Raw genomic sequence first — 18,738 nt, forward strand, 5'->3', positions numbered from 1 at the left:
GAAAATTAAGTAGACCTGTTGCAGTAATTATGTCGACCTGAGGCAGGTCAAATCCTTGTACAGCCCTAACAAAACACCAGGTCAAATCCTTGTACAGCCCTAACAAAACACCAGGTCAAATCCTTGTACAGCCCTAACAAAACACCAGGTCAAATCCTTGTACAGCCCTAACAAAACACCAGGTCAAATCCTTGTACAGCCCTTTAACAAAACACCAGGTCAAATCCTTGTACAGCCCTTTAACAAAACACCAGGTCAAATCCCTGGTCTTTTGACAAATTACCAGTTCAAATCTCTGTGTACAGCCTTGTGACAAATTACAAGTTCAAATCCCTGTACAGCCTTGTGACACAATACACGGTTAAATTCCTATAAACCCTTGTGACAAAATACACGGTCAAATTCCTGTACAGCCTTGTGACAAAATACTCCCTCAAATTCCTGTTCACCCTTGTGACAAAATACACGGTAAAATTCCTATACACCCTTGTGACAAAATACACGGTCAAATTCCTGTACAGCCTTGTGACAAATTACCAGTTTAAATCTCTGTACAGCCTTGTGACACAATACACGGTCAACTTCCCTGTACAGCCTCGTGACAAAATACACGGTCAAATCTCTATACAATCTTTGACGAAATACCAGTTCAAATCCCTGTACAGCCTTGTGGCAAAATTCTCCCTCAAATTCCTGTACAGCCTTGTGACAAAATACACGGTCAAATTTCTGTACAACCTTGTAACAAATTACTAGTTCAAATTCCTATACACCCTTGTGACAAAATACACGGTCAAATTCCTGTACAGCCTTGTGACAAAATACACGGTCAAATTCCTGTAAAGCCTTGTGACAAAATACACGGTCAAATTCCTGTACAGCCTTGTGACAAAATACCAGATCAAGTCCCTGTGCAGCCTTGTGACAAAATACATGGTCAAATCTCTGTACAATTTTTGACGAAATACCAGTTCAAATCCCTGTACAGCCTTGTGACAAAATTCTCCATCAAATTCCTGTACAGCCTTGTGACAAAATACCAGGTCAAATTCCTGTACAACCTTGTGACAAATTACTAGTTCAAATTCCTGTACAGCCTTGTGACAAAATACCAGATCAAGTCCCTGTGCAGCCTTGTGACAAATTACCCGGTCAAATTCCTGTACAACCTTGTGACAAATTACTCCCTCAAATTCCTGTTCACCCTTGTGACAAAATACACGGTAAAATTCCTATACACCCTTGTAACAAAATACACGGTCAAATTCCTGTACAGCCTTGTGACAAATTACTAGTTCAACTCCCTGTACAGCCTCGTGACAAAATACACGGTCAAATCTCTATACAATCTTTGACGAAATACCAGTTCAAATCCCTGAACAGCCTTGTGACAAAATTCTCCATCAAATTCCTGTACAGCCTTGTAACAAAATACCAGGTCAAATTCCTGTACAACCTTGTGACAAATTACTCCCTCAAATTCCTGTTCACCCTTGTGACAAAATACACGGTAAAATTCCTATACACCCTTGTGACAAAACAGCCTTGTGACAAATTACCAGTTTAAATCTCTGTACAGCCTTGTGACACAATACACGGTCAACTTCCCTGTACAGCCTCGTGACAAAATACCCGGTCAAATCTCTGTACAATTTTTGACGAAATACCAGTTCAAATCCCTGTACAGCCTTGTGACACAATACACGGTCAACTTCCCTGTACAGCCTCGTGACAAAATACCAGTTCAAATTCCTGTACAGCCTTGTGACAAATTACTAGTTCAAATCCCTGTACAGCCTTGTGACAAAATACACGGTTAAGTTCCTATACACCCTTGTGACAAAATACACGGTCAAATTCCTATACACCCTTGTGACAAAATATACCGTCAAATTCCTGTACAGCCTTGTGACAAAATACACAGTCAAATTCCTGTACAGCCTTGTGACAAAATACCAAAACAAATCCCTGTACAGCCTTGTGACAAAATACCAAAACAAATCCCTGTACAGCCTTGTGACAAATTACTAGTTCAAATCTCTGTACAGCCTCGTGACAAAATACCCAGTCAAATCTCTGTACAATCTTTGACGAAATACCAGGTCAAATCCCTGTACAGTCTTTGAAAAAAAATTCAGGTTTACTCCCTACATAGCCTAGGCCTTTTGACACTAAACCATCATGTCAGATTTTACCTGGAGACACTTGTACATGTTTGCCAAGCTTTCACTTCCCATCCATATGTGACATTTGGTAGGCCTGATTAACTCCAGCATCACTATAAAAGACCATTGATCAGGAGGATGCTATTATACCTGCTACCATTAGTGTGGATGAGAGTATTCATAGGGCCATCAAAGTGTTGTGTCCTTTGTCCAGTCTGGGGAAGATTGTCAGGTCTAATGAGGCTTACACTGGCTATTTCCATATAAAGTTCCAGTGATGTAAATTTTTAGACTTGGAAGTTTCTATTGAAATAGATGGTAATTAAGTAAATGTGTACAGACACACATTTCTTTTACCATTAAGTGTAGTGTGAATATGAATTATTTCAGAGATAGAAATTGACCTCTGAAAGGTATAAGTAATGGATTTTAATATTCAAAGCTGACTCACTACAGCTAATGGTAATCAGACTTCACTGTAGGAAATGCTTGGAACAGGAACCCCAGGGGAGGGCTGTCCAAGGCTGAAATATTAATCAAAACATAGGGGTGGTTTACATCTTCCATTGACTTAGTTTGTAAACGTGTCCCCTGTTGATAAGGCAGCCAATAGTGACCAATATGTTATAGCTGTAGTTTGTGACATAGTGTCCAGCTTGACCGTTGGGTGGACTTGTGACATGTAATGCCAGGAACATAATTGACATGAACGCCCTATCGTGATATATCTGACGCTTTATCACGCTGGTAAAAATCTCATGAATATCTGGGACTTTAATGAACAACAGAAAAGTTTGTTAAGCTTTTCTAGCAAAACCCATGAATATAAGTGATTTAATGTAACAGAAGAGTTGATTTGGCTATTTTGGCTATTTTGGGAACAATTTTTAATTTTACTCATATTGTATGTACCTCTATATAGACTGAATGGTGGTAAGGTCGAAGCATTGTAAAGTGACTGCAGCTGTCCAGGATATTATACAGGGCCTCTTAGCATATCTAAATTACCTCCCTTACTTGATAAGGATTTATAATCTGGACCTGTTTTAATCATGTTCCCAGTGACGTTTCTATGGTATAGTTGTAAGTACTAGCTTATATTAGGTATATTAAATCTGCTATCAACATGTTTAGCAGCTAGGACAAATAAAGGCTGTAACAGATATACAATTTACCCAACAGCTTAGAGGTTAAGGCCCAAACTTCACAGCTTCATGACATGGTCCTTTTAAAACTTGAAAACAATGAACAGCAAATAATTGTTCCAGCTATGACTCAATTTTTTTAACAGGATTTCTGAAAACATGAAAGTATTTCATTATGTCAGAATCTTATCTTTAGATGAATATTTTTAAAATCTACCCAATTCTTTAAAGACAGAATAGAATGCCTTAATAAGATGTTCCAGAATTATGTGAGATCCTTTCTTGTGTTTATCTATATGTGTTTGACCTTCTTTTCTAGCGTAAAAAAAAGGTTTGTATGCATGCATGATTAGGTTGATGTGCACATGATCTAAGGCATGCCAATGTGTTATTTAACATGTCGTCTGTAAATCAGGATATAACAATGAGTCCTGTCAGACTTGTTATGGGAAATTATATATAAAAAAAGGCCTTAAGAAATTGTTTCCTCCAGGTTTTTTTCTTAATTTGCACAGTGTTTTTCATATTTTTGTTGTCATTTTTTTACATTATTGTCAGTGTTTTACAATGTTTGTCACATTTCATAAGTTCCCAACTGGGAAAGTCTGATTTTCTAGTGATATGAACCAATTAAACTTACATAATGGGCTAGCAGAATTATGTCAGTTGATTACTGTTTGAATCATTAAAATGGGAAAACCACTACATCTGAACTAAGCCGTATCTAAGACAGAAATACCTCTTTATTATTGTTACTAGTTACATACATTTTTATTGTAAATCTGTGTAAAATATTTTTATTTGTCATCAAACGAAATAAATTGGTCAACAATATATGTCCATTAGAGTAAGTCTTGCTCCAGAAAGATGGCTTTTGTGTTATCTGAACAGCCTGTGTATTTCAACTGATATAAAATGCTAAACTGTCTTAACCTTTAACCTTTAACCATTTAACATATAGGAATTGAAATCATAAATGTTCACTGGAAAAATTATCATTATGAGGTCGGTCTCAATGCTGTGATCAGTCTTCTCATGTTTTACTAACAATTAAGTGGGAGAGGTTGATTTCGGGATTGATCCGATTATAAATTATATTATTAACCATGATTTTCCTGTGGATTGGATTTCTGAGTTATATTAAAAATAGCAGATTCTTCAGACATGATATTGACATAGGTTATAGATCAGTGTTACATGGGTGTACTAATTACTGCATGTCTACTGTTCACTACCACTACCGATGTGGAACCCTAATGATAGCCAGAGACAGGAAGTTGTCTGCTAGAATTTAATGATTTTATTCCAAAGTGTAGGTTAGATGTAGGGTTTATTGTACCCAGAGGACCAGTGGTTTGAAACATGATCACCTGGTCAATATAATTCCAATCATTACTTCCTGATCGAAACCGTAAGCACAAAGATATCAGAATCTCTGCAATGATTACAATTGATTCCCTAACAGGCTTTGCTTACTCTGCTTATTTTACTTGTAGATTTAACTATCTCAGCTACAGGACAGGCATTATATTTAATTGCTTATTTTACCGGACACAGAAAACAGACTCTAATTTGACTTACCTGTGACCATGTATGACACACCACCATATAGCATGATATATTGCAACATCTTTCTCATCAATTTACTTTGAATGTTCAAATGAAATTTTCAAAATGAAGCATGGCTACATATATCAGAATCAAACCTGTATAATTGTAAATCTTGTGGACTTCTACTGGTGCAGTAACCTTCAGTGTATGAGTCTTGGGCATGTTATCTATCCTTTCTCCAGCACAATTCTGTCATTGTACTTAGAAAAACACTCTAGCAGAAGTCTCACACCTTAGAGGAGTCAATAGTCAGTCTTTATCACACTACAGGGAACAGACGGGTCAGTCTTATCACACTAGAGAGCGGGGACTGGTCAGTCTATATCATACTACAGAGGACTGGTTAGTCTTATCACACTAGAGAGTGGGGACTGGTCAGGCGTTATCACACTACAGGGGACAGACTGGTCAGTCTTATCACACTAGAGAGTGGGGACTGGTCAGTCTTTATCATACTACAGGGGACAGACGGGTCAATCTTATCACACTACAGGGAACAGACTGGTCAGTCTTATCACACTAGAGAGCGGGGACTGGTCAGTCTATATCATACTACAGAGGACTGGTTAGTCTTATCACACTAGAGAGTGGGGACTGGTCAGTCTATGTCATACTACAGAGGACTGGTTAGTCTTATCACACTAGAGAGTGGGGACTGGTCAGTCTTTATCATACTACAGGGGACAGACTGGTCAGTATTTATCATACTACAGGGGACAGACTGGTCAGTCTTATCACACTAGAGAGCGGGGACTGGTCAGTCTATGTCATACTACAGAGGACTGGTTAGTCTTATCACACTAGAGAATGGGGACTGGTCAGTCTTTATCACACTACAGGGGACAGACTGGTCAGGCTTTATCATACTACAGGGGGAAGACTGGTCAGTATTTATCACACTACAGGGGACAGATTGGTCAGTCTTATCACACTAGAGAGCGGGGACTGGTCAGTCTTTATCATACTACAGGGGACAGACTGGTCAGTCTTTATCATACTACAGGGGGCAGACTGGTCAGTATTTATCACACTACAGGGGACAGATTGGTCAGTCTTATCACACTAGAGAGCGGGGACTGGTCAGTCTATATCATACTACAGAGGACTGGTTAGTCTTATCACAGTAGAAAGGGCGGACTGGTCAGTCTTATCACACTAGAGAGGGGGGACTGGTCAGTCTTATCACACTAGAGAGGGCGGACTAGTCAGTCTTATCACAATAAAGAGGGAGGACTGGTCGGTCATTATCACACTAGAGAGGGGGGGGGGGGGCTGGTCAGTCATTATCACCCTACAAGGGACAGACTGGTCAGTTTTATCACACTATAGAGGACTGACTGGCCAGTCTTTATCACACTAGAGAGGGCATACTGGTCAGTCTTTATCACACTAGAGAGGGGGCACTGGTCAGTCTTTATCACACTAGAGAGGGTGGACTGGTCAGTCTTATCACACTGCAGAGGACGGACTGGTCAGTCATTATCACACTATAGAGGACTGACTGGTCAGTCTTTATTACATTAAAGAAAACCGATTGGTCAGTCTTTATCACATTAAAGAGGATGGACTGGTCAGTCTTTATATACAGCAGAAAACACCAGCTTCCTAAAGGGCTAACAGATGTAGACAATGGCACTTGATTCTTATGTGACTGAAAACCTGAATCACAGTACAAATTTAGAAAAAAAATCTTAATTTGTGAATATCTTCGAATTTTTTACAAGTTTAAAAATAATCAACTTTATAATTAGGTAAATGATGAACTGACAGTATGGTACTGTAGTGAAAGGCTGATTTTATTAAATTATGTTTCATCTGAACAGGTGTCCCGACCTGCCTCATCACGTCCCGGTACTCGCATGAGTTCGTCCAGTACTGGACCATCAGAACAACTGTTGGATGTCCTGGAGCACCTCGGAAAGCTCAGTGAATCCCACAATGCCCTACAGAAGAGGGTGGAGGACCTTGAGGTAAGGCTTCAACCAAACCACTCAGTGTAGTTGTTTATGTAATTGTAATATGTCATGTTATAAGCCCTGGGATGTAAAATAGGTTCTGGGCATATTCCTAAATCTGATATGCTACCTAGTGTATACAAGATGGTCTGGGTTATAATATATATGACCTGTATAGTTGTAAATCATTAGAATTGTGGTAGGCTTGTATGTTACTTATTACTGGTAATAATGCTGCAGGAACAATTCTGCTGAACAGTGAATTATGAGCTCGTTTTGCCTAATGGTTAAAATTTGGCTTGTACTCTGACTCCCTGGCTATGTTATTGGGAGTCAGTGATAAGTTTGGCTCATACTCTGACTCACTGGCTATGTTAATGGGAGTCAGTGATAAGTTTGACTCGTACTCTGACTCACTGGCTATGTTATTAGGCGTCAGTGATAAGTTTGGCTCGTACTTTGACTCCCTGGCTATGTTATTGGGAGTCAGTGATAAGTCTGGCTCGTACTCTGACTCACTGGCTATGTTATTGGGAGTCTGTGATAAGTTTGGCTCGTAATCAGACTCACCGACTATGTTATTGGGAGTCAGTGATAAGTTTGGCTTGTACTCCGACTCACTGGCTATGTTATTGGGAGTCAGTGATGAGTTTGACTCGTACTCTGACTCACTGGCTATGTTATTAGGCGTCAGTGATAAGTTTGGCTCGTACTTTGACTCCCTGGCTATGTTATTGGGAGTCAGTGATAAGTTTGACTCGTACTCTGACTCACTGGCTATGTTATTAGGCGTCAGTGATAAGTTTGGCTCGTACTTTGACTCCCTGGCTATGTTATTGGGAGTCAGTGATAAGTCTGGCTCGTACTCTGACTCCCTGGCTATGTTATTGGGAGTCAGTGATAAGTTTGGCTTGTTCTCTGAACCACTGGCTATGTTATTGGGAGTCTGTGATAAGTTTGGCTCGTACTCTGACTCACTGGCTATGTTATTGGGAGTCAGTGATAAGTTTGACTCGTACTCTGACTCACTGGCTATGTTATTAGGAGTCAGTGATAAGTCTGGCTCGTACTCTGACTCACTGGCTATGTTATTGGGAGTCTGTGATAAGTTTGGCTCGTACTCTGACTCACCGACTATGTTATTGGGAGTCTGTGATAAGTTTGGCTCGTACTCAGACTCACCGACTATGTTATTGGGAGTCAGTGATAAGTTTGGCTCGTACTCTGAGTCACTGGCTATGTTATTGGGAGTCTGTGATAAGTTTGGCTCATACTTTGACTCATTGGCTATGGTATTGAAGTCAGTGCTAAGTTTGGCTCGTTCTTGACTCACTGGCTATGTTATTGGGAGTCTGTGATAAGTTTGGCTAATACTTTGACTCATTGGCTATGGTATTGAAGTCAGTGCTAAGTTTGGCTCGTTCTTGACTCACTGGCTATGTTATTGGGAGTCAGTGCTAACTCTTTTGATTGTTCATATTATTTCATAACCATTTTGAAACTGAACAACAGTGATCGAGTGAGATTAAAAAAAAAAAATGTTCATATGTTTGCTTGCGGCCCAGGAGTATTCTAACATTGATATTCTGGGACCCTTAAACTGTACAGCATGCAGACGGCTACCTCTTTGACAATGTGTAGCTGGGGTATCCTAATGGTTAAAATTTGGCTTGTACTCTGACTCACTGGCTATGTTAATGGGAGTCAGTGATAAGTTTGACTCGTACTCTGACTCACTGGCTATGTTATTAGGAGTCAGTGATAAGTTTGGCTCGTACTTTGACTCACTGGCTATGTTATTGGGAGTCAGTGATAAGTTTGGCTTGTACTCTGACTCACTGGCTATGTTATTGGGAGTCAGTGATAAGTCTGGCTCGTACTCTGACTCACTGGCTATGTTATTAGGAGTCAGTGATAAGTTTGGCTCGTACTTTGACTCACTGGCTATGTTATTGGGAGTCAGTGCTAACTCTTTTGATTGTTCATATTATTTCATAACCATTTTGAAACTGAACAACAGTGATCGAGTGAGATTAAAAAAAAAAAATGTTCATATGTTTGCTTGCGGCCCAGGAGTATTCTAACATTGATATTCTGGGACCCTTAAACTGTACAGCATGCAGACGGCTACCTCTTTGACAATGTGTAGCTGGGGTATCCTAATGGTTAAAATTTGGCTTGTACTCTGACTCACTGGCTATGTTAATGGGAGTCAGTGATAAGTTTGGCTCTTACTCTGACTCACTGGCTATGTTAATGGGAGTCAGTGATAAGTTTGGCTCTTACTCTGACTCACTGGCTATGTTAATGGGAGTCAGTGATAAGTTTGACTCGTACTCTGACTCACTGGCTATGTTATTAGGAGTCAGTGATAAGTTTGGCTCGTACTTTGACTCACTGGCTATGTTATTGGGAGTCAGTGATAAGTTTGGCGCATACTTTGACTCACTGGCTATGGTATTGGAGTCATTGATAAGTTTGGCTCGTTCCTTGACTCACTGGCTATGGTATTGGAGTCAGTGATAAGTTTGGCTCCTTCTTGACTCACTGGCTATGTTATTGGGAGTCTGTGATAAGTTTGGCTCGTACTCAGACTCACCGACTTTGTTATTGGGAGTCAGTGATAAGTTTGGCTCGTGGGCTGACAATGGCTATGTTATTGAGAGTCAGTGATAAGTTTGGCTCATACTTTGACTCGCTGGCTATGGTATTGGAGTCAGTGATAAGTTTGGCTCCTTCTTGACTCACTGGCTATGTTATTGGGAGTCAGTGCTAACTCTTTTGATTGTTCATATTATTTCATAACCATTTTGAAACTGAACAACAGTGATCGAGTGAGATTAAAAAAAAAAAATGTTCATATGTTTGCTTGCGGCCCAGGAGTATTCTAACATTGATATTCTGGGACCCTTAAACTGTACAGCATGCAGACGGCTACCTCTTTGACAATGTGTAGCTGGGGTATCCTAATGGTTAAAATTTGGCTTGTACTCTGACTCACTGGCTATGTTAATGGGAGTCAGTGATAAGTTTGACTCGTACTCTGACTCACTGGCTATGTTATTAGGAGTCAGTGATAAGTTTGGCTCGTACTTTGACTCACTGGCTATGTTATTGGGAGTCAGTGATAAGTCTGGCTCGTACTCTGACTCACTGGCTATGTTATTAGGAGTCAGTGATAAGTTTGGCTCGTACTTTGACTCACTGGCTATGTTATTGGGAGTCAGTGATAAGTTTGGCTCGTTCTTGACTCACTGACTATGTTATTGGGAGTCTGTGATAAGTTTGGCTCATACTTTGACTCATTGGCTATGGTATTGAAGTCAGTGATAAGTTTGGCTCGTTCTTGACTCACTGGCTATGTTATTGGGAGTCAGTGATAAGTTTGGCTCATACTTTGACTCACTGGCTATGGTATTGGAGTCAGTGATAAGTTTGGCTCGTTCCTTGACTCACTGGCTATGTTATTGGGAGTCAGTGATAACTCTTTTGATTGTTCATATTATTTCATAACCATTTTGAAACTGAACAACAGTGATCGAGTGAGATTAAAAAAAAAAAATGTTCATATGTTTGCTTGCGGCCCAGGAGTATTCTAACATTGATATTCTGGGACCCTTAAACTGTACAGCATGCAGACGGCTACCTCTTTGACAATGTGTAGCTGGGGTATCATTTGTAGGACCATGCATATTATCATTATACCCTAGTGTCAACTCGTCAGAGAAAAATTCAGATACATAAGTGGTCTGTTATCAATTTAAATGGCTTCTGAGATAGCCATGAACAAATAAGCTTCAGCTTGTTTTTAGCTCACCTAGCCCAAAGGGCCAAGTGAGCTTAACCCATGCTGTAGCGTCCGTCGTCCGTCAACTTTTTCCTTTAAAACGCTACTAGCCCTGAACGGCTCGGATTTTGACCAAATTTGGTCTGGAGCATCAATGGCCAAAGGGTTCTCAGTTTTGTATAAACGGAGGGTATGGGCCCCCTGGGGGCATAGGGGCAGGGCCAAATAGGGGGAAAATAGGTAAATCTTTAAAAATCTTCTTCTTCTTCTCGACCAATAGAAGGATTTTGACCAAATTTGTCCAAGAGCATCTTTGGACAAAGGAGACTCAAGTATAAACGGAGGGTATGGCCCCTCTGGGGGCACAGGGGCGGGGCCCAATAGGGGAAATAGAGGATATTTTTTCTCCTGCTATACAAGAGAAGGGATTTAAACCAAATGCAGTCTGAAGCATGATTAGGGACAAAAGAATCAATTTTTGAATTTTACTGAGGTGTGTGGGCCCCCTTCTTTGGGCCATATGGGTGGGGCCCATTAGGGGAAATAGAGGAAAACATTAAAGATCCTTCTTCTGGTACCATTGAAGGGGTTTTGACCAAATTTGGTCTGAAGCATCATTGGCCAAAGGGTTCTCAGTTTTGTATAAACGGAGGGTATGATCCCCCTGGGGGCAGAGGGACGGGGCCAAATAGGGGAAAAATAGGTAAATCTTTAAAAATCTTCTTCTTCTCAACCAATAGAAGGATTTTGACCAAATTTGTTCTAGAGCATCTTTGGACAAAGGAGTCTCAAGTTTGTATAAACTGAGGTGTGTGGACCCCCTTCTTTGGGGCAGAGGGGTGGGGCCCAATAGGGCAAATAGAGAAAAAATATTTTCCCTTCTGTATAAATGAAGGGATTTAAACCAAATGTGGTCTGAAGCAAGCTTAGGGGAAAAAATCTCCAATTTGTATAAAAAGGTGCATGTGAGGCCCAATAGGGGAAATAGAGGAAAATTGGGACATAACATGGAAACTCATTTTCTTGGTGTCTTTCCCACTAAAACGGATTTATATGTAGTTCTTCTTGCAACTTTGTTTCTTGTACTCCTTTGATAAACCTGAATTGTACTCGGCAGGGGTTTTAAATTGAAAAATAAAATACCAGGTGAGCTATTAAGGCCCCTGGGCCTCTTGTTTATTTCTCCGCTGAAAACTTTCTGATCGAAAAACAATACAAAATGTTCTTCTTCACTAAAATGCATGTCGCATCTTATACTAACTGCTTGTGGTTTTCAGTTAGTTTATCAATCAAAAGTTGTCTTTAGGTGTCTCCTTCCTCAACCTAACTTCCCACAAAAGTCAATACCTGAATTAAAGTTTAAATAAGTTGAATGCATCATGACATTAAATATAACACTTCTGTACTGATTCTGGTTTGTAGGCTGAGATAAAGAATAAGATGGACAAGACAGATCTTGAAAACCTGAGTGAGTAGAAATGTTATTGTTGAAATAAAACATGAATGTGCTGGATTTTCTTGAGCTTTGTCATTTGAAATTGATGTTGATTAGTTATTTATGTTTTATTTATGTTTTTTTGTTTTAGATCTGTCCTCAGACATGCTTGAGCAGCTTGCTAAGCTGAAGGCAGAGCTTGATGCCTTACAACAAGCCAGGGACAAGGTAAGCTCCCAGATCGCGGCTACAATAACTGTGTGTATCTGTATACTAGCCTGCCTAACATTCTCATGTAACAAGACTCAATCATGTATTGCTACTGCTTCAAAATTCATTAACCATGTATAGCTAGTCTCATATAATTACACTGTTAAAGGCTCACAGATAAAGTTCGTTTTTTCATTATTTCACCAAATACTTGTGAATCATGTTTGTAACCATTAGTGTTTGTACTGTATATAACTGTGTTATGCACTTGTGAATATTTAATCAGAGATATATCATTGCACACCTGTATGTAATTGTCATTGATCAATGGCCCAGGGTGTGCATGTCACCATCAGCAATGTAACCATTAACATTCACACGAGAATTACACGAGATAAGCATTATGGTTCCCAGGACAACAATTTAGTAGGGTTCTATGACAACCGTTGTAGAACGATTGTAAAGATTTAGTGCTTCACCGAAACAACATAAGGGTTCTAGGACAAACCTTGTACTAACTCTTAGGGTTTTAAAGATAAAAGTTTATCAATTGAGCATTAGGGAGTTGTATTGGAAACTCTGTACAAACTCAAAGGTTTCTAGGATAAGTATTTCATTATAAGAGTATCATTAGGGGTTCTAGGGCAACCTTTGCACCGATTTTGAAAAATCATAGTTAGGACAAACATTTCACCAATGCTGGAAGGTCCTACACATTAGCATTTGTAACAGTACTAGACAGGGTTAGAATTTCTAGAATTTTGGAGAAGAACTATTTTACCGCTCTTTGTCATCAAGAAAATAGGAGAAATTTCAATTGGGGAAAACAAATATCCAAATGTGTTATACCACCTATGTACATCAGCCTCCTAGGTTCCTGGACAATACTTTTATATTGATGTTACCAGTCCTGTATTTTATATACACATGAATCTAACCTGCACTCCCTTTCTCTCTCCTATCTCCTATCTTGCCATTCTTAAGGCCATCAAGTTCAAGACAGGTAAGCGAAGTGGTAAGATTGGCCCATTGTCTGAGTCGGATGAGAGTAGTAGTGGAGGTGAGACAACAGAGACAGACAGTCAAGAGGAGCTTGAAGAGCTCAATAAACACGAACTCACGGCCATTGCCATAGACGCCCTGTCTAACAAGGTAACAGTGATGGAGGACCGACTCAAGGTGTTCCAGGATATGATGATGGATGATAGCGCCTACCAAAGTGATGTCACTGACCTGCGGTCATGGCTCACTGGTATGGAGCAGAGACCAGACCCATTGGCAGACCTTGAAATGACCACCAGCGAGAATGATATCACTCCCAAACCTCCCAGTCCGAAGGTATCTACTTCCGTAGAGAAAACACCAGTCAAAGCTGAAGAAGTCGAACCTGAAGTCAAAGAAACCAAAGGGAAGGAAAGTCCACCGGCAAACAAAAAGAAGGTATCAAGTGGTGAAAACCTGGCTAACGTGAAATTTGAACAAGATATTATGGACATCTTTACTAGGAACACATCTGATGTTGACGGTCAAGTGGAGGATATGAAAAACATGATGAATATGTCTTCAGAAGAGATTTCCAAAGCCAACAACAAGATCCGCACACTTGCAGCTGTACTAAATGACCAACTTCAGGATGTCCGTGACAAAATCTTCACCCTCGATCACGACCTCAAAAGAATGGCCCGCGGCATTGAGTTTGCACTGCTCAGATCAAAGGTTGCTGGAACAAATGATTTGGTCAGTTCTATCATTATTTCTGTTTCACTATTGACTGTTTTTAATGTTTCTATTTTACAATTGCAGCATAACATTTGAAATTTCATTCATCAGCTACATTGTATTCTGAACTATCACTAACATTGTTGTAACCATTTTATATTGCTTCCATAAACGTGGGTATGAAGATGGATAGGCTTGAGGAAAGTCTAAAGGAGGGCAACATATTATCAGATGATGGTAAAGTAACATTCACACGGGATCGTGTGTCTAGTGGCTCCACAACAGGAGAGTCTTCTGTGAGGGGAGGGGCCACCACACCCAGTACAGACATAGCCTCTCCTACAGGGGTTATTGTCCCTGTAAACAAGGTGTCCAGTTCCCAGGGAGGTAGAGACTTTCCTGGGGCTACCCAGAGACAGAGGGGTGCGCCTCAGCTTACCCAGGGATCTAGAGACTCTCCTGGGGCTAAGGGTTCCATACCTGAGGTTGATCAGGTAGCTGGTTTTGACAGCATGTTCCCTTCTGATTTAATGGTCATTGTACCATCACTTCTCCCTTCACTTCTGTTAACCTATGTGATTGTCACGCTTCTGTTTCGATGGTCAAACCAACCAACTCCCTACACTTTTAAACCTATTTCTTCTCATTTTTTCTTTTCTGTTTCAAAGGTCAAACCATCCAACTACGTACCCTTAGAATCTTTATGTGTGATTGTCTCTTTTGTTTCATTATAGTTATACCATCTGACTCCCTACACTTACAAGCTGTCTAATAGATACTGTACACCCACGCTACATGTGTACACAACCCTTATAGTCTTTGTGTAAATATAGTGTATTTCTAGGAGTGACCCAAACACCAAATCTGATTTGCATGTTATCTGATTTCTGTTATGTAAAGCTATTTTAGCCTTTAGTATTGAGCTGTAGATGTATTTACGTGGCCCTCAGTAAAGTTAGGGTGTGGTAAATGTGCCTTGGTGTACCATCGCCTTAGTTTGAATATCTAGGGATTATGTGATTCCTCAGGTATATAGCGAGATTTGATATATGTATAACATGGTATGGTGTATCAAGTTTCAGAAGCATGAAAGTTTCAAAGACATTTAAAATCATATATTTAAATATGTGACATACGTGTCACTATAAAATTTATATTGGAGCTTGTTACAGCAAATTTAAATCTTCAGTATAAGGCCGTTAAATTACCATGATGAACTTGGCCTATAAAATCACTTCTCTTTCCCTAATGGCGTGGCTAGTTGCCACAGGACTTGAGTAGGAGTTATTATATAAGTATGCTGGATCCTGACTCACTGCAGTCTAGCACTGACTTAGTGAGTATAAGAGAGGTTAGAATGAGCTTGATTCACTGTAGCAAAACCCCTGCCCAGTGAGTCAGGACGTACAGTACCAAGACTGTTACTCCTTCGAACAAACACCTCATTTTTATCCAATTTTACAAACAGGTTCTTAAATTTCACTGTGATACAGGTATGAAATGTTGTGTTGTGTTTGTGTATTAGATCCTATCAGCGTTAATACCCCATTAGTGACTGAGTGGGTCTTGTTGCGGACTAAAACAATGAGCCCACTGTGATGGTTTGACAGGGTACAAGTGGGATTATTGGATGCATAACCAAGTCTTCATGCATTTCTTTTATTTTCTGTGTAACTTTCATTTCAACCGTAATAATTGCTATAATTTCCTCATCAAGAATGTGTAAAATTATTGGAGATAATTATGTTCCTGCTTTTAGTTAGAACTGCATGCATGCCTGAACCTTTTGTGATGACAAACCCCCTGTAGAACTTCAGCCATGCCTTGTGGTCAGGCATTGTTACTGGACAATTCTACTGAAAAGCATCTCACAAATGACTAACTTTCAAATCATGTTGCATGTTTAAAAATGGTGTCGGAATAAAACATGTCATAATGTATCTTCAAAATGAAAAGAACATCATTAATTACATATTCTCCTAACAAATCTTATAATCATCTTTATAATGATTTCTTGACACCAAAGTTACAAAAGAAATACAATGATAATGTTGACCTTCATATCACTTGTTGTTTTGCTGACCTTGATTATCATGGTTATACAAAGTATATTGTACAGATATATGTTGACATGTGATATAGTGTTATGATGTCCATGTTATACGATGTCTATGTTGACCCTGTGGTATAATGTTATGATGTCCATGTTATACGATGCCTATGTTGACCTTGTGGTATGTCTATAGGATAGTGATGCTCTGAGTCGGGCCCAGGCAGCCATTTTACAGCTACAGGCCGACTTTGAGAGGTTACACAACACCACCAAGGACATGATGGAGGAAAACGAATCCCGCAACAAACAGATTCAGGTAGGTAGACTACACTCAATGCAGGCCAATAGGCCACTAATTACAGTGTAATATAGGTATTAAGGGTGTAAGGTATTCTAAAGGAAGGTAAGGAGATTTAGGGTGTAAGGTATTATAATGGAAGGTAAACAGATAAAGGGTGTAATTAAGGTATTCTAATGGAAGGTAAACAGATAAAGGGTGTAAGGTATTCTAATGGAAGGTAAACAGATAAAGTGTTTAAGGTATTCTAATGGAAGGTAAACAGATTTGGGGTGTAAGGTATTATAATGGAAGGTAAACAGATAAAGGGTGTAATTAAGGTATTCTAATGGAAGGTAAACAGATAAAGGGTGTAAGGTATTATAATGGAAGGTAAACAGATTTAGGGTATAAGGTATTCTAATGGAAGGTAAACAGATAAAGGGTATAAGGTATTATAATGGAAGGTAAACAGATAAAGGGTGTAAGGTATTCTAATGGAAGGTAAACAGATTTAGGGTGTTAGGCATTCTAATGGAAGGTAAATAGATTTATGGTGTAAGGTATTCTAATGGAAGTTAAACAGATTTAGGGTATAAGGTATTCTAATGGAAGGTATACAGATAAAGGGTGTAAGGTATTATAATGGAAGGTAAATAGATTTAGGGTGTAAGGTATTCTAATGGAAGTTAAACAGATTTAGGGGATAAGGTATTCTAATGGAAGGTATACAGATAAAGGGTGTAAGGTATTATAATGGAAGGTAAACAGATAAAGGGTGTAAGGCATTATAATGGAAGGTAAATAGATTTAGGGTGTAAGGTATTCTAATGGAAGGTAAACAGATAAAGGGTGTGAGGTATTCTAATCGAAGGTAAACAGATTTAGGGTGTAAGGTATTCTAATGGAAGTCTAATGGAATATAGGTAAACAGATAAAGGGTGTTAGGTATTCTAATGGAAGGTAAACAACAGATAAAGGGTGTAAGGTATTCTAATGGAAGGTAAACAGATTTAGGGTGTAAGGTATTCTAATGGAAGGTAAACAGATAAAGGGTGTAAGGTATTCTAATTGAAGGTAAACAGACTAAGGGTGCAAGGCATCTTAATGGAAGGTAAACAAATTCAAGGTGTTTAGGGTGTAAGGTATTCTAATGGAAGGTAAACAGATTTAGGGTGTAAGGTATTCTAATGGAAGGTAAACAGATTTAGGGTGTAATGTATTCTAATGGAAGGTTAGGAGATTTAGGGTGTAAGACATTCTAATGGAAGGTAAACAGATTTACGGCGTTAGGTATTCTAATGGCTTACAAACAAATTTAGGGTGTAAGGCATTCTACTGGCTTTTCAAACAGATTTTGGGTGTAATCCATTCCAATGGCTTACAAACAGACAAGGGGTTAAGGTCTTCTATTGCCCGGCAAACAGATTTAAGGTGTATTTGTATAAATGGCAGGCAAACAGAGAATGCAGCAGAACCAACAAAATCGAAATACACATTACAAAAACAAAACAAAAGCATACTTATTTTGCAAACAAAATGAAAGACGATTAATGTAAGTCAGGCATACTAAAGTTGAAAGCTGTGAAAAAAACAAATATAGAAAATGGACGCAATAGTCATAGTACCCAAATCAGGAAAAAAACAAATATAGAAAATGGACTCGATAGTCATAGTACCCAAATCAGAAAAAAAACAAATATAGAAAATGGACTCGATAGTCATAGTACCCAAATCAGGACCGAGTTTTGACTGGGATTTATTGAATATAATGGATAGATCAAGCTTTGGTTTGTTTTTGCAGTCCAGACCATTAAACAGTTTTCTTGCTTTTATCTCTGTTGTACGTTTTTAATTGATCACATTTTCCTAGCAATTGTACATTCGCATATCTACCTACAGGTATGTTCAAATGCACACCTTTTTGGAGGGGTTTTCCATAGACTGTCATCTAAAACATTTCCTCCAAAAGGTTTAAAAAACACATGTTTTCCCTGTTTTTGCTTTGGTAAGACATCTTTTTCAAAAGTTTTATTTTTGTTCCATTTTTGAAAGGCTTAATGGGAAAATAACACTAATTTCATACACAAGTGGTTAAATGACCAAAACGTATGCATGTCAAGTAAATGTTACCAATATCTAAATGGTCAAGAGTCTTGTAAATGAAAGTGTCCTGATTTCGAAAACAGTCCAAATGGGTGCCATATGACATTAAGCTAAACTGATGGAAAACAGGCTGATGTTGATACATGTATCGTGAATAGCAAACTGAAAGATATCTCATTGTATTTATGTAATGGGTTCATATTTTATATAATTTGATGAATAGATATGTTTGTTTTTGCAAGAAAGAAAAAAATTCTAGAGTTGAAAAAATTTAA

At 39.0% G+C, this 18,738-nt stretch overlaps 1 protein-coding gene across 5 annotated transcripts in view; it reads left to right on the plus strand.

Annotated features, from left to right (window-relative positions):
- Positions 1-18,738, plus strand: part of LOC110447366 (glutamine-rich protein 2-like) — a 52,823-nt gene that overhangs the window by 20,765 nt on the left and 13,320 nt on the right. For 3 of the 5 annotated variants that reach the window (XM_021492996.1, XM_021492994.1, XM_021492997.1), the window contains exons 5-10: positions 3,630-3,641; positions 6,745-6,891; positions 12,086-12,131; positions 12,250-12,326; positions 13,293-14,045; positions 16,274-16,396. In XM_021492996.1, coding sequence (XP_021348671.1) covers positions 3,630-3,641; positions 6,745-6,891; positions 12,086-12,131; positions 12,250-12,326; positions 13,293-14,045; positions 16,274-16,396 — 1,158 coding nt within the window. The remainder of the gene's footprint in view (positions 1-3,629; positions 3,642-6,744; positions 6,892-12,085; positions 12,132-12,249; positions 12,327-13,292; positions 14,046-16,273; positions 16,397-18,738) is intronic. The other 2 variants (XM_021492998.1, XM_021492995.1) reach the window with 2 other exon arrangements.

This window comes from Mizuhopecten yessoensis, unplaced genomic scaffold (genome assembly GCF_002113885.1).
Source record: "Mizuhopecten yessoensis strain PY_sf001 unplaced genomic scaffold, ASM211388v2 scaffold3339, whole genome shotgun sequence".
NCBI classification, from domain to species: Eukaryota; Metazoa; Mollusca; class Bivalvia; order Pectinida; family Pectinidae; genus Mizuhopecten; species Mizuhopecten yessoensis.